The 15,144-nt window shown below is 41.4% G+C and overlaps 1 protein-coding gene across 1 annotated transcript in view; it reads right to left on the minus strand.

Annotated features, from left to right (window-relative positions):
* LOC137335255 (brefeldin A-inhibited guanine nucleotide-exchange protein 2-like) overlaps positions 1 to 15,144 on the minus strand; it is a 103,007-nt gene that overhangs the window by 69,728 nt on the left and 18,135 nt on the right. Inside the window, exons 2-5 of the mRNA XM_068000533.1 lie at positions 11,544 to 11,574; positions 10,937 to 11,069; positions 6,819 to 6,962; positions 1,807 to 1,986 (exon numbers count right to left, since the gene is read on the minus strand). Of these exons, the coding sequence (XP_067856634.1) occupies positions 1,807 to 1,986; positions 6,819 to 6,962; positions 10,937 to 11,069; positions 11,544 to 11,574 (488 nt within the window). The remainder of the gene's footprint in view (positions 1 to 1,806; positions 1,987 to 6,818; positions 6,963 to 10,936; positions 11,070 to 11,543; positions 11,575 to 15,144) is intronic.

The raw sequence follows: 15,144 nt of genomic DNA on the forward strand, positions 1-15,144 counted from the left end.
AATGCTATGGGATGTTGACATAAGGCATTGTTTTCATGGATTACGGTGTAATTAGATTAAATACTATTTAAATGAAATGTTATAAAAGTATGTTCTAAAAGCATGGTTAAAAGTCAGTTCTATATACAAGAGCAGATAACAACTTGCATTTATACAGCACCTTTAACGTAGTAAAACGTCCCAAGGCACTTCCACAGGGGTGATCAAACAAAATTTTAACAAGGTCTGAAAATCTGTTACTATACACAATATGACAAAATTATCACAGCGTATTGCTGTTCTGATGAACCAGAATTGTACTTTGAGCAGCTATCCATTATTAGAACCCCAAAGTTTAACACAAATTTCCAACACTGCTACAGTTCCTTCAAGTTGTTATAACCTAAATTTTAGGCAAAGATGATATGAAAGTTAAAAAATAACTCTTAATGAGTAAAGAGTTATAGCCATGACTTTAAAAAAATCTTAACTTGTTCCTAATCTGAGAATACTGCTGCTTCTTTATTCTACGTGCTTAGAATGGATATTACAAATTGTATTTGAGACAGCAGTATTAGTTCCAGCCAGGCAGCACCATGTTTATACCACATGGCTCCAACTGGAATCCATGTGCCCAAGGGACAAGCTTGCAGAGTCCCTTTCGTCGCCATTAACATTTAAAGTTTTGAGAGCGTGGGTGGTTTATGTGCACACAACACTTTTTCAACTCCAAGTTTAAATAAAGTGTTCAGGAGGTCCAACTGACCTTTCTGGACACTTGAAACCAGGTTTGACACCACTTTGTAATTATATCTGACGCAGCATCAAACCTAAGCAGTCTGAAACTACTACCTACATAGAGTCTCATGCCACTTCTGGTCGGGGTTAGATGTTCAAAGCACAAGTTAAATAATTACTGTCAAGTGAAAACTGTTTCACAGCAATGAGGTTGCAGCTCAAGTACACCACAAAATTCTGAATGATTGAAAAAACTCAAAAGGCTTCCAATGGAAGAGGTTGTTTGACTGCAGATTGTTCATGTGGAAAAAAATTGTTGCACAATAGCTGGAGAATTATTACAGACAATTGCTGGAACAGTGCTCCTTAGGATCAAGGTTTCTTGATTGCTCACAAAAACATGTTGCACAAAGCTTGACGGATTAAAAAAAACTTGAAAAAATGGTTCATCACAACAAGGAAGCAGCTTTCGAGTCTCTTGGGAAGGCAATTCCCTGAATGTTTGAAAGATGCAGCTTGTTGTCTCAAATGGCAAACTGCATGATTTGTTTTTTTCCTCCTTCCACTCACACCACTTCTCCAGCTAGAGCAGTGGGATGGCCTAAGCCGCTGGTGTGTTTATAACTGTTGCCATAACTGCTCTATGACAAGTCAGCATAGGAGACAATTTGAATAGTCAAAGTTTGTTCTTCTGTCTTACTAAGCCAAAGCATGGTGTTGCAGATAGCAATTCTGTGAAAACAGAGGCAAGTTCAATGCCCATTCTTCTCAGTGTCAGATATTCAACCATCGGGCGAAGGCGGGGAGGGGGAAATCATAGCTGAGCCTGATCCTCTCAACAAATTCCTAAACATACACTCTTTCCAGTAGGAGACATTGCATAGTGATTGAGAAAGAAACTAACTGATTTTTTCTCCTCCCTAACAGAGAACACGGAGGCCAATCCACCTGAAATCAGCTAATTCAGTACAGACCATGAGTCAAATCAAGGGCTTTCTGCTCAGTTAAATGCTGCTTTCAGTAACAAAGACACCAGGCTTAAAAAAAAAAGTTAATATCCCACCCTGAATTTTTATTTTAAATACATACCACTTGGTTTTCCATCTTTGTAAATATGACATTGAGCATCTGTGTGAGAGTAGCTTTTGCTGTAGTCTGATTGATGAGATTTTTACTAGCTAGGTAGATATTGTAGCAGGTCCGGACAGTCTGCAAGATCGTTCCTTCATGGATTTCAATGTGAGACGAAGTCACAGCAGTGAGCAGTGCCTAAAATAACGAGCAACAGATAAAGAAGCACACAATTTAATCTAAACTTACAGTTTCATTTTCTATAGTATTCCCGTATCATTTTCAGACTATTTTTTACTTCACAATGCATTGCACAATTAAAAATCCATTTTCTGAGGGAAAAGAAGGTGCTTTCCTTTTTACTCCTCTCTCATCATAACCATTCCTGGATCAAGAATGGTTCGACAACCTGCACTTAGTTAACGGCCTTTACATTCTTGAGCCGAGCACCATGATATCTTCTGGGCCAGAGCATCAAGGGTTAAATCAGAAATGCGTACACTGAGAACAGTCCTGCATCCTATCCACTTTGTGGCACAGCATACTGGGAAAAGGCTTGATTAAGGCCAAGTATCAACTTGGCTCAGTTGGTCACACTCTCTCCTGAGTCAGAGTTGTGTGTTCAAGCCCCACTCCAGGACTTGAGTAAATAATGTCAGCTGACATTTCAGAGCAGTAGAGGGAGTGCTGTTGTAACATTATTTCAAATAAGGTTTTAAACTGAGGTCCTGTCTGCCTGTTCTGGTGGTTCAGGTGACTACTACAGGATTCATGGCACTATTTGAAAAGAAATAGAATTCTCTCAGTGTCCTGCCCATCATGTCTTCCTCAATCACAAACATAATTCTGGTATCTGCTTGGCACAATACAGCTGTCACAATAGCAACAACACTTCCAAGTCGTTCAATCCTTGTGTGGTGCTTTGAAACATTGAGGAGAAATGTTTAGGTGCGATATACATGCAAGTCTTTCTTTATAAGATGACATGCTTCCAACAAAGGCTGTTTAATCTTGCAGAAATTGTAAATTTATTGCATCGGAGACTAAAGTTTTGCACGGTGATGATTACTAATCTGAAGTCAGGTGGGTGGAGACTGGCAACATGCGCAAGCTCAACAAAACAGTGAAAACATGGTTCAAGAACCTCATGATGACACAGAAAAAGGAATCAACTGTCCACCACAGTGCATAAGAAACGAGGGGTAAGAACGACAAATGCTCGACTACCTCACCCAGATCAACCATATCAGAAAACGTACACAATAATTAAGGCACAAAAAAAAAAGGAATATAACCATAGGTTTTCAAACTGGAATCCACAGACCCAGTTCTGAATCTCTCTGTAACTGTTGACTTGCAAGCACATCAGTTCTGCTGTTGTATGCTAAAATATACTTTCTGCAGCAATAGCACTTTTTTCTTTTCAGGCTGCATATAGTGACACCACACGTCCCGGTCAGAATGGAGATTATTGGGAATGCTGAGTAAATACACTTTGCTGCAAAACAGACTCAGTTTGCTCCAAGTCCTGCCCTGCCTCCAACTCATTGGCTGACACGGTGGTTGTCAAAATTCAAACCGTTTTTTTTTTAAAAATAGGGTAGCTGACATGGTCAGGATATGGGAGGCAGTCCCTGTGATGGATACTAACTTTGGGAACTGTAATAGACCAGAATGGAAAGGGTTAATCGGGCAGCAGAGAACCTGCAGCTAATTCAATTAGTGATGGAATCTGCTATGCTTTTTTTTAAAATAAGATCACTGAGCATATTATAGCTGTGTAAAGTTTTAACTTGTCGTTCGAGATAAGTGGCAATATAAGTTCTAAGCTACCATATTTTGAAATAGCAAATCAGTGTCTAGGTACTGTTCTGCAATGATGTAATGTTTGAGCAGGTGGGCGCTGCTTGAGAAATGGATAAGGAAATGAAATCTGTGGGAACAGAAGACAATGTGCTAATGTCCTTGCGGTAAGGGTACTGAAACTAAAGGCAAGTAAGTCTGTCTTTATAAATTCTACACAGTGGGGCAATCAATTAATATTGAATTAATGCATTGGAACGTAGGTCAAAAGGTGAAGCTATCACTGAAATGTGAAATGAGTGCACTGGAATACAGAATTAAAAACAGACCTGGAAAAGACTCCCAAGGAAGAATTGTAATCAGAAAGAAAAGATAAGGTAGTTGATATTTCCTAGAGCCAATTGCAAGGACACCAGTTAATTCAGCAAAAGAGTGCCATCTGCTCAGACAAATGTAACAAACAAACGTAATGAAGTTCAAGTGAAGTCTGGGAAACAAAGGTGAGTTGCAGCCAAAGCAGTAACATAGTAGTGATAAGATGGGGTATACAGGGAGAAGGTCTGCACCTAGACAGGGAGCTATGTGAATCCTCCAGAGAGAAAGACGTTGGTTGGTCATGCTCCCAGGACACGCATCTCCTGAAATGTGAGGTCGTCATAGTAGCATATGCTCACGTTGCATGTTTTGTTAGATCTGGAGCTTCTGCTAAATAAAGGAAAGACGGAGCATCTGATTGGCCAACACCTGGCAGCGTACCAATATTTGTAAATATCCCCCCCCCCCCCCCACACAAAAGAGATTCAAAATGAATGCGGAATTGCAATTTCTGTACGATTACTATGAGAGAACATAATGGACCTGAATTTGAGGGAACGGCATGTTTGGCGGCGTACACCATTAATCGGACTTTTGTGCTCGCCATTCGTATCGCACTATATTTATGCTGCAATATCGATTCATCTACGGCATAGGGAGGTCAATGATGAATCTGGAACCTCATGCCAATTGCTTACCATGCAGACCAGCCATTTAGCAGTATAAAAGCTGAGAATACTGGCATAACTCAGATTGAGTCGTGCCACTGGGAGATAAGTAATCTCCAACTTCTGAAATCACCTTAAATCAACTGGAAAAAGTTAATAGTAAAAAAATTTTTTTAAAGGCTGTAAAAAGCAAACTTCAGTGTCAGCACATCTCCTCTTCCACAGAAATGTCGAAGGTAGATTTGAAGCAAAATTTTGGGGACAAGGATCTGCCCTTGGATGAGTGGAGCATCGGTAAGAGCAGCTGCTGAGGACTGCAAGGGCAAGGGTTCCCCGAAAAGTCAGCATGGAGGAGGCGGTTGAAGTGCTGAGCACCACGTTAGTCATCCCACAATCGGGAGACCTGTGCAGAAAAAAAAACGCCTGACCAAGGCAGGCAAGGTAAGCATTCTCAAGGCTTCAAATCAGAACACTCAATCCAATGATAAGTAATGTCAAACATGGTCAATCTCTAATTTTTTTTAATAGAATAGCTTGACCTGGAAAGGAGTTGTTCTTCTAAATCAGTGTTATTAGGGTGAGGGAAGATGGGCTGCTTTCAAGATGAGATCTGTTTGCTGCGGGCAGAATCCAAAGGCAAGCGAGTCATAAAAATCCGTGCCATGAGAGACAGCCTTTACAGGGTGGAGAGTTGAATTTGACAGCTTCATTCTCTGCTGAAAAAAGCATTCCAATGCCTGAAAAGAAGCCAGATATACACCGGTACCCCACACAAAGCAATCCATCTAACCTTTTCTGTTTTCTCTCCGCAGGGCTTGTTGACACATAACACGCAGGAGGGCATACATAGTGAAGACAGAAGATCCTTCCAAAAAAAAGTGGACTCATCATGAGGACAGGGCCCTGCAGCTGCAAGGATGCCATGGTTCTGCGCCTGTACACAGGCCAAGGTTGGCGCTGTTTTAGCACTGCCGGGTGAGATTCATAGCCTCTTGAATTTGTCTCCTGGGCAGCAATACACACAAGGATGAAACTAAGAGAAGGGACAATTGAATTTTTTGAAATTATGCATGGCTTCGATGGGCTGGATCTGGAAAAACTGTTTCCACTCATGACTGCAAGGTGGGAAGAAAGCCTGTGAGACGGGAGATACAGCCAGTGGTCAGAGTCAGACCTGTCGGGTTCAGGGAGCAATGGGAAGGAGGAAGTTGCACCCTGGCCCCGTAAGGCAAGGTCACGTCGGGCCCAACACGATTGGGAGCATGACCACAGGGGTCCACATCTACATAAGAATATAAGAAATATGAGCAAGAGGAGGCCATACAGCCCCTCAAGCCTGCTCCACCATTCGATAAGATCATGGCTGATCTTCGATCTCAACTTCACTTTCCCGCCCTATCCCTTGATTCCTTTAGTGTCCAAAAAGAAAGAATGATGCAGGAGCATTGCAGGTATCCGTGACATCTGGAGTCCATTAACCATTAGATAATGCTCCTCTTTGGTGGACTGGACATGATTGGGTAGAAGCTGGAAAAACACTGCCAGGAGGTTGGGGGGGGATGGGTTATCAAACACCTGATAATAATCATCATCAACAGGGGAATGCCCAGTTGATAGGCCATTACAATGCTTGGTCACACAAACAGCAATGGGATGATTGACCAATTAGTGGTGGTGTTGAGGATAGAACGCTGGCCAGGACAACAGGAGAACTCCCCGCTTTTCTACCAATACTGCCTTGAGATCTTCCACATCCACCTGAACAAGCAGATAAGTGTCGTTGGTTTAACATCTCATCCAAAAGATGACACTTCCAACATTGCTGCACTCCCTCGGTATTTCACTATTGGAATAGATGATGTAGCAGCACCATCTTCGATTATGTGCTCAGGTCCTGAAGTGGGTCTTGAACCCACAATCTTCTGACTCAGAGATAAGAATGCAACCAACTGAGCCAAAATTACGCTTGTAATACAGGATTAAAAAGAGCATCAAAAAGGGTACATGGGCTCTAGTTTCAAACCATTTGAACTGTTTTTGATGTACCAAACAAACCGAAAAGATACTAATATCTACCTACATCATGTGGGCGCCAAGATGCAATGATAACTGTTCAGCAGAGTTTGGCTTGAAAAAGTCTGAGAATCACAAGCTTAGTGTTAGATTTTTCACAGCTAAACACCAAATGGTCTGTAACTTCATCTGGGGTACAAATCAGATAATCAGTGGAAATATCAAACATACCTTAATTATCTGCAGTTGAACTCCCTCGTCCGTTTGAGTTCCTTGAAAACACCCACAAATGGTTTCAATAATCCTATCAATCAGTCTCTTTCCAGTTGAGCTGTCAGGGGCATTACCCGTGATATGTCCATATGCTATCAGCTTCTACAAAAGACGTCACAGCAGTGTACATTTCAGTAAACATTGGGAAAAACAGTGCTGCACCATATCCCAACACAGTGGGAACACACAAGGGCAGCAAAATGATATACAAAACCTGCCAGTACAACTTCACAGTACTCCCATCATTTTCAGCTGAAATGCTGATACAGATCTTTCTGAATTGTCAAGGTGAGATATAAACTAAGAAATTTAAAATTAGTGCCAAGTCCTCTTGGACCTGTAACAGTAGAATTGTATATTTGTTTGGTATACAAGTGGTTACGTAGGCAGTGGTGCTCACAGAAGTGGGTTCCAACGGTACTTCTGAGCAATTGACTACTTCGGTAAGAAATTTAACAGTTGTACCAGCATTCTGTATCACCAGCAGTTCTACATTAGTGAACCTACGTCAGGATGATAAATCACAAGTTTGTACCTGTAATATTCCACATCCTAATTTCAACTGTGTCACTAAAGGATACATTGTTTAGAGTCTGGGAACTTGACCCCAAAACAGGGAAGAAAGAATGAAATTCTGAAAAGAAAAGCAGTCACCCCAAGATGTTAAGATGACCCATTTACCAAGTACTGGGTAAAGGATTGGGGATAAACTGAAAAGATGAGGGAAGATAGTGCACGGCATAGGGAAGAAAAATTACAAATAAAACTATCCAACATTATGAGTCTTCAGCTTGGGCACTCTTACACAGAGTCTCCACCAGATCCACCCATGTCTTAGAATCATAGAAGTTTACAACATGGAAACAGGCCCTTCGGCCCAACACATCCATGTCGCCCAGTTTATACCACTAAGCTAGTCCCAATTGCCTGCACTTGGCCCATATCCCTCTATACCCATCTTACCCATGTAACTGTCCAAATGCTTTTTAAAAGACAAAATTGTACCCGCCTCTACTACTGCCTCTGGCAGCTCGTTCCAGACACTCACCACCCTTTGAATGAAAAAATTGCCCCTCTGGACCCTTTTGTATCTCTCCCCTCTCACCTTAAATCTATGCCCCCTCGTTATAGACTCCCCTACCTTTGGGAAAAGATTTTGACTATCGACCTTATCTATGCCCCTCATTATTTTATAGACTTCTATAAGATCACCCCTCAACCTCCTACTCTCCAGGGAAAAAAAGTCCCAGTCTATCTAACCTCTTCCCTATAAGTCAAACCATCAAGTCCCGGTAGCATCCTAGTAAATCTTTTCTGCACTCTTTCTAGTTTAATAATATCCTTTCTATAATAGGGTGACCAGAACTGTACACAGTATTCCAAGTGTGGCCTTACTAATGTCTTGTACAACTTCAACAAGACATCCCAACTCCTGTATTCAATGTTCTGACCAATGAAACCAAGCATGCGGAATGCCTTCTTCACCACCCTATCCACCTGTGACTCCACTTTCAAGGAGCTATGAACCTGTACTCCCAGATCTCTTTGTTCTATAACTCTCCCAAACGCCCTACCATTAACGGAGTAGGTCCTGGCCCGATTCGATCTACCAAAATGCATCACCTCACATTTATCTAAATTAAACTCCATCTGCCATTCATCAGCCCACTGGCCCAATTTATCAAGATCCCGTTGCAATCCTAGATAACCTTCTTCACTGTCCACAATGCCACCAATCTTGGTGTCATCTGCAAACTTACTAACCATGCCTCCTAAATTCTCATCCAAATCATTAATATAAACAAATAACAGCGGACCCAGCACCGATCCCTGAGGCACACCGCTGGTCACAGGCCTCCAGTTTGAAAAACAACCCTCTACAACCACCCTCTGTCTTCTGTCGTCAAGCCAATTTTGTATCCAATTGGCTACCTCACCTTGGATCCCGTGAGATTTAACCTTATGTAACAACCTACCATGCGGTACCTTGTCAAAGGCTTTGCTAAAGTCCATGTAGACCACGTCTACTGCACAGCCCTCATCTATCTTCTTGGTTACCCCTTCAAAAAACTCAATCAAATTCGAGAGACATGATTTTCCTCTCACAAAACCATGTCAGTCAGGCACAGGCAGGGTCCCACTTGCCAATCCCAAATATAAATGCAAGTAATTGATCTTACAGATGCTGATTCCAAATATGACCAGTTAGGAAACCAAAGCCACATGCAGGTGAAGACCCATATATGTCACTGTCACCTGGTCTCTGACTTCAGTGCTAGCTGTCATCCTCAGCCATAATCAGGCTCTGCTCCCTGTCTTGCAGGCCTGAGAGTGCTTCAGCTCCACCTCCTCGCAAGTCTGCCTAACATATTGCAGGGCTGCTCCCTCCTAGACATGTTTTTTTCTCCTCCGCGCGATAGAAAGAAAATGCTTGTAGGGAGAGAGGGTACGAAAGGGAGGCATGAAAGACAGAGACATGGGGAGAAAAGGAAGACGGAGAAAAACAGCAGTAACTTGCGGTTATGTAGCACCTTTAACGCAGAAAAACATCCAAAGGCAATTCAGAGAAGTAAATCAAGTGAAGAAATGGGCACCAAGCCAAAGAAGGAGGTATTAGGAGGTGAGCAAAAGCTTGGTCTCAGAAGTGGGTTTTAAGAAAGGTCTTGAAGGAGGAAAGGGAGGTAGAGAATTGAAGGGTTTTAGGGAAGGAATCCCAGACTATGGGTCTAGGCAGCTGAAGGCTGTGGGGAAAAGGGAGGAGGGATGCACAAGACACCAGAGTGAGAGGAGTGGAGAGTTTGGGAAGGGTGGGTTGTAGGGCTGCAGGAGGTTAGAGATAGTTAAACCGTTTCCAAAACTATCCAAAAAGATTTCACAATTCTGCTTGCAGACCAAATCATTGATAACCTCGAAATATGGCTGTCTTACTGCAAGAATCAAAAAATCTGAGTGTCATTTTGTTTGTGTTACACTGGGGAACAAAAATCAATATTAGAAGACAACACTGAATATATCAGCTGTGTTTAATTTTCCGTTAACAAGGTAGGTTCGTGGTCACACATGCAATCAACATGGGAGGCACAGATCATGCTGGTAATTGAATTTTAAATCTCATTATATTTTATGTGAAAGCACACCACTTAAAGTATATTTTACATTTTTATCTCACAGCTCCAAAATAGTGACAGTAGAATTAGTCATTATTACCTTCTACTCAAGTGCTATGAAACAATGTGAATTAGTTTTATATTTTAGAAAAATGTTATTGAACTGGCATAAGCACACAAAAACTTCATGTTTATTAAGGAGAACCAGAGTTATATTTCAGACATTTTCTTAATCAGCCATGATCTTATTGAATGGCAGAGCAGGCTTAAGGGGCTCCATGGCCAACTCCTGCTCCTATTTCTTATGTTCTTATTTTACAAACTCCTACAAGTCTTTAATAAAAATGATGACCCCTTGTATGTACACGAAGACAAACTTTATTTTTTCACAATAGTTGAATGCAAAAGGGGCAGGGTAATGCCTATGCAGCTGAAAATTATGAATCAAATATAGGTATTAGGAAGTTTCCTGTGAATTTCTGTCCCATTCTAACATTTTTCTACGGATCACAAATGACTTAGATGGAACAAGAACAAACATCTTGAATCAGGGTTGAAAAGTTGCACTTCTTTTCAAACAAAGCCTCTTATTGATATTAACCCACTGATGAATTCAATTTCAAGAAGTTTTTTGATGGATGCATTTAAATGCATGAAACTGATGAGAAGGATAGCTGATGGTGCAGCAGTTTCAACTGGTTGCAGTTTCCCATATGCAACTCCAGGTCTTGCAAACAGGAAGACAAATATGACTGTGCTACTCCTATGAACGTGGTTGGTTTAAGAAATCACTGCCAGAGAAATGAGGATGGATTACACACCTGCACTCTTCAGCAGTAAACATGGTATGTCTTTTTTGGGGAAACAAGAAGTAGTCAGGGGGAAAGGAAGGGGAGGAACAAAAGTCAGGTTTCAGAATAGGATACTGACAGCTCTACATGTTACTTTTAGTCATGCAATTATACACACCTGCAAGCAGTCTAAAGATGTGCTGACGATGCGAGGGGATTTTGATTGACAAGCCAACTCAAATGGAAGAAAGTACTTATCAGCCTCAATGAAGTTTGCCTTTGGAATTGCAGAAACATTTTTGTCTCCAGCTCTACAGAAAGCAGAGTGTGATTTCAAAAATTAGTCGAAACATAATTTGACGAAATGGACAATGAATAGTTCCATTTTACAGCAACTTCACAAAACAGTAAAAAGAAAATATTAAACATAAATTAATATGCATTGGTCACTGAAGCAAACACTCATTTTCTCACTACAATTCACATAATTACACGGAGGAGTCTTCATGTTCTCCTTATTAACTTGCATCTGTTACAATGTGAAGATATCACTGTACCATTGAGCTTCATTGTAATTTGAATTGTACTAATGTAAAATAACATTTCCAAGTATACTGTGTCTCCCTATTGAAATCATACAAAAAGGGTAACATTTGATGCACTTTTTAAAATGAAGAGTGCCATTTATTGCCAAATAAAAGCTGATAACTGACACCCTCACTTATGCGGCACGGTAAACTAGTTGTATTTCAACTTGAAGAAGCAATAGAAACAGTATATCCTACCTTTGTTTTTCTATTTCAGCTTTTATTTCTTCTGTTGAGGAAAAAAAAAATCATATTCAGCTACTATCTTTAGATAGTGTTACATTGATGTTGTTCAGTAATGCAGTACTTTCAACAAATTTTCAAGACACACTTTAGGAAGGATGTCAAGGCCTTGGAGGGTGTGGAGGAGATTTGCCAGGAATGAGGGACTTCAGTTATGTGGAGAAAGTAAAGAAGATGGGATTGTTCTCCTTAGAGCAGAGAAGGTTAACGAGGGATTTAATAGAGGTGTTCAAAACTATGAAGGGTTTTGAGAGTAAATAAGGAGAAACTGTTTCCACCAGCACCAGGGTTGATAACCAAAGGACACAGATTTAGGATAATTAGCAAAAGAACCCGGGGTGGTGTGGGGGGTGGAAGAGGAGATGAGAAAAAAATCTTTTTACGCAGCAACTTGTTATGATCTGGAGTGCACTGAAAGTGTGGTGGAAGCAGATTCAATAGTAACTTTCAAAAGGGACTTGGAAAGGAAAAACGTCAAGGGCAGGAGAGTGGGACGAATCGGATAGCTCAAAGAACCAGCACAGGCATGATGGGCTGAATGGCCTCCTTCTGTTCTATATGATTCTAAATAGTACTGTAAAAGCTTCACAAATGTATGTTCAACTGTAGCATCTTCCAAAAAATAAAGTTCCAACTGGACATCAAGTTTCTTCTGAACTACACTGTAGCTACATAAATGTTACAAACTCTCAAGTAAATTAAAAGGAGTCAGTACTGCAGATCATGTTCAGTTGGACCAATTACCACTGCCACATCAACCATTTAGAACAATTAGAACCGCAGAATCATAGAATGAATCATCACAGGAGGCCATTTGGCCCATCGTGCCTGTGCCGGCTCTTAGAAAAGAGCTATCCAGTTAGACCCACTCCCCTGCCCTTTCCCAATTGCGCTGAATTTTTTTCTGCTTCAAGTATTTATCCAATTCCCTTTTGAAAGTTATTATTGAATCTGCTTCCACCACCCTTTAAAGCAGTGAATTCCAGATCTTAACAACTCGCTGCGTAAAAAAAAAATCCTCTCATCTCACCTCTGGTTCTTTTGCCAATTATCTTAAATCTGTTTCCTCTGGTTACAAGCCCTTCTGCAACTGGAAACAGTTTCTCATTATTTATTCCATCAAAACCCATTATAATTTTGAACATCTCTATTAAATCTCCCTTTAACCTCCTCTGCTCTAAAAGGAGAACAACCCTAGCTTCTCTAGTCTCTCCACATAACTGAAGTCCTGCATCCCTGTTATCATTCCAGTAAAACTCACCCACACCCTCTCCAAGGGCTTGACATCCTTTCTAAAAATTGTGGTGCCCAGAAATGACAACACTCCAGCTGTGGCCTAACCAGCGTTTTATAAAGGTTTTGCATAACTTCCTTGCTTTTGTACTCGATGTCTATTTATAAAGCCAAGGATCCCATTGGCTTTTTTTAAAAAAAAAGCCTTCTCAACTTGTCCTGTCACCTTCAAAGATTTGTGTATGTACATCTCCAGGTCTCCTTGTTCCTGCACCCCCTTTAAAATTGTACCATTTAGTTGTTATTTAGGGAGGGAGTTCCAGAGCTTTGAGCCGAGGCAGCTGAAGGCCTGGCCGCCAACAGTGGAGTGATAAAAATCCTGGATGCACAAGAGGCCAGAATCGAAGTAGCACAGAGATCTCGGGAGGGTTGTAGGGCTGGAGGAGGTTAGAGATAGGGAAGTGGGTGAGGCCATGGAGGGATTAGTTCACTTCACTTTGGATTAGTCTCATTAGTAATAAAAAAGGAAACAAATATTTTGGGTCAAATATAAACAATTGAAACTTAGAATTATAGAAAATTTACGGTACAGAAGGAGGCCATTCGGCCCATCGTGTCCACGCCAGCTGAGAAACGAGCCACCCAGCCAAATCCCACTTTCCCGCATTTGATCTGTAGCCCTGCAGGTCACGGCTCTCCAGGTGCACATCCAGGTTTTTCTTAAAAAATTAGTTGAGGGTTTCTACCTCGACCACCCTCTCAGGCAGTGAGTTCCCGACCCCCACCGCCCTCTGGGTGAAAAAGATTTTCCTCATTTCCGCTCTAATCCTTCTACCAATCACTTTAAATCTATGCCCCCTGATTATTGACCCCTTCGCGAAGAGAAATAGGTCCTTCCTATCCACTCTATCTAGGCTCCTCATAATTTTGTACACCTCAATCAAATCACCCGTCAGCCTCCTCTGTTCCAAAGAAAACCCCAGTCTATCCAATTTGTCATCATAGCTAAAATTCTCCAGTCCTGGCAACATCTTCGTAAATCTCCTCTGCACCCTCACTAGTGCAATTACATCCTTCCTGTAATGTGGTGACCAGAACTGTGCGCAGTACTCAAGTTGTGACCTAACTCGTGTTTTATACAGTTCCAGCATAACATCTCTGCTTTTATATTCTATGCCTCGGCTAATAAAGGAAAGCATTCCATATGCCTTCTTAACCACCTTATCTACCTGTCCTGCTAACTTCAAGGATCTGTGGACATGCACTCCAAGGTCCCTCACTTCCTCTACACCTCTCAGTATCCTCCCATTTATTGTGCATTCCCTTGCCTTGTTTGCTCTCCTCAAATGCACTGCCTCACACTTGTCCGGATTGAACTCCATTTGCAACTTTTCTGCCCATCTGACCAGTTCATTGATATCTTCCTGCAGTCTACAGCTTTCCTGCTCACTATCAACCACACGGCCTATCTTTGTGTCATTCACAAATTTCTTATTCATGCCCCTACGTTTAAGTTCAAATCATAATGTATCTCATGTACCACAAAAAGCAAAAGGACCTAGTACCAAGACCTGCGACCGAGTAAAATTAAATCACTGGAGTACTGTGAGCAGTTCTGGGCACCGCACTTTCGGAAGGACATATTGGCCTTGGAGGGAGTGCAGCGTCGGTTTACTAGAATGATACCTGGACTTCAAGGCTTAAGTTACGAGGAGAGATTACACAAATTGGGGTTGTATTCTCTGGAGTTTCGAAGGTTAAGGGGTGATCTGATCGAAGTTTATAAGATATTAAGGGGAACAGATAGGATGAATAGAGAGAAACTATTTCTGCTGGTTGGAGATTCTAGGAGTAGGGGGCACAGTCTAAAAATTAGAGCCAGACCTTTCAGGAGTGAGATTAGAAAACATTTCTACACACAAAGGGTGGTAGAAGTTTGGAACTCTCTTCCGCAAACAGCAATTGATGCTAGCTCAATTGCTAAATTTAAATCTGAGATAGATAGCTTTTTGGCAACCAAAGGTATTAAGGGATATGGGCCAAAGGCGGGTATATGGAGTTAGATCACAGATCAGCCATGATCTTATCAAATGGCAGAGCAGGCACGAGGGGCTGAATGGCCTACTATTGTTCCTATGTTTCTAGCGCAGTATTTTCTTTATACGTTGTCAAAATATAAAAGTTAAGTTAGCCATTTGAAAACAAACTCAAGGGAACCAGCCATGGCACTGTTATACCAGGAGTTGCATCGTTCAGCACAACAACACCAACAAGACAGGATTTTTACATAGCTCAATTCCTTATATGGACTTAGAAAGTTCAG

The sequence above is a fragment of the Heptranchias perlo genome, chromosome 19, assembly GCF_035084215.1.
Source record: "Heptranchias perlo isolate sHepPer1 chromosome 19, sHepPer1.hap1, whole genome shotgun sequence".
Classification (NCBI taxonomy): Eukaryota; Metazoa; Chordata; class Chondrichthyes; order Hexanchiformes; family Hexanchidae; genus Heptranchias; species Heptranchias perlo.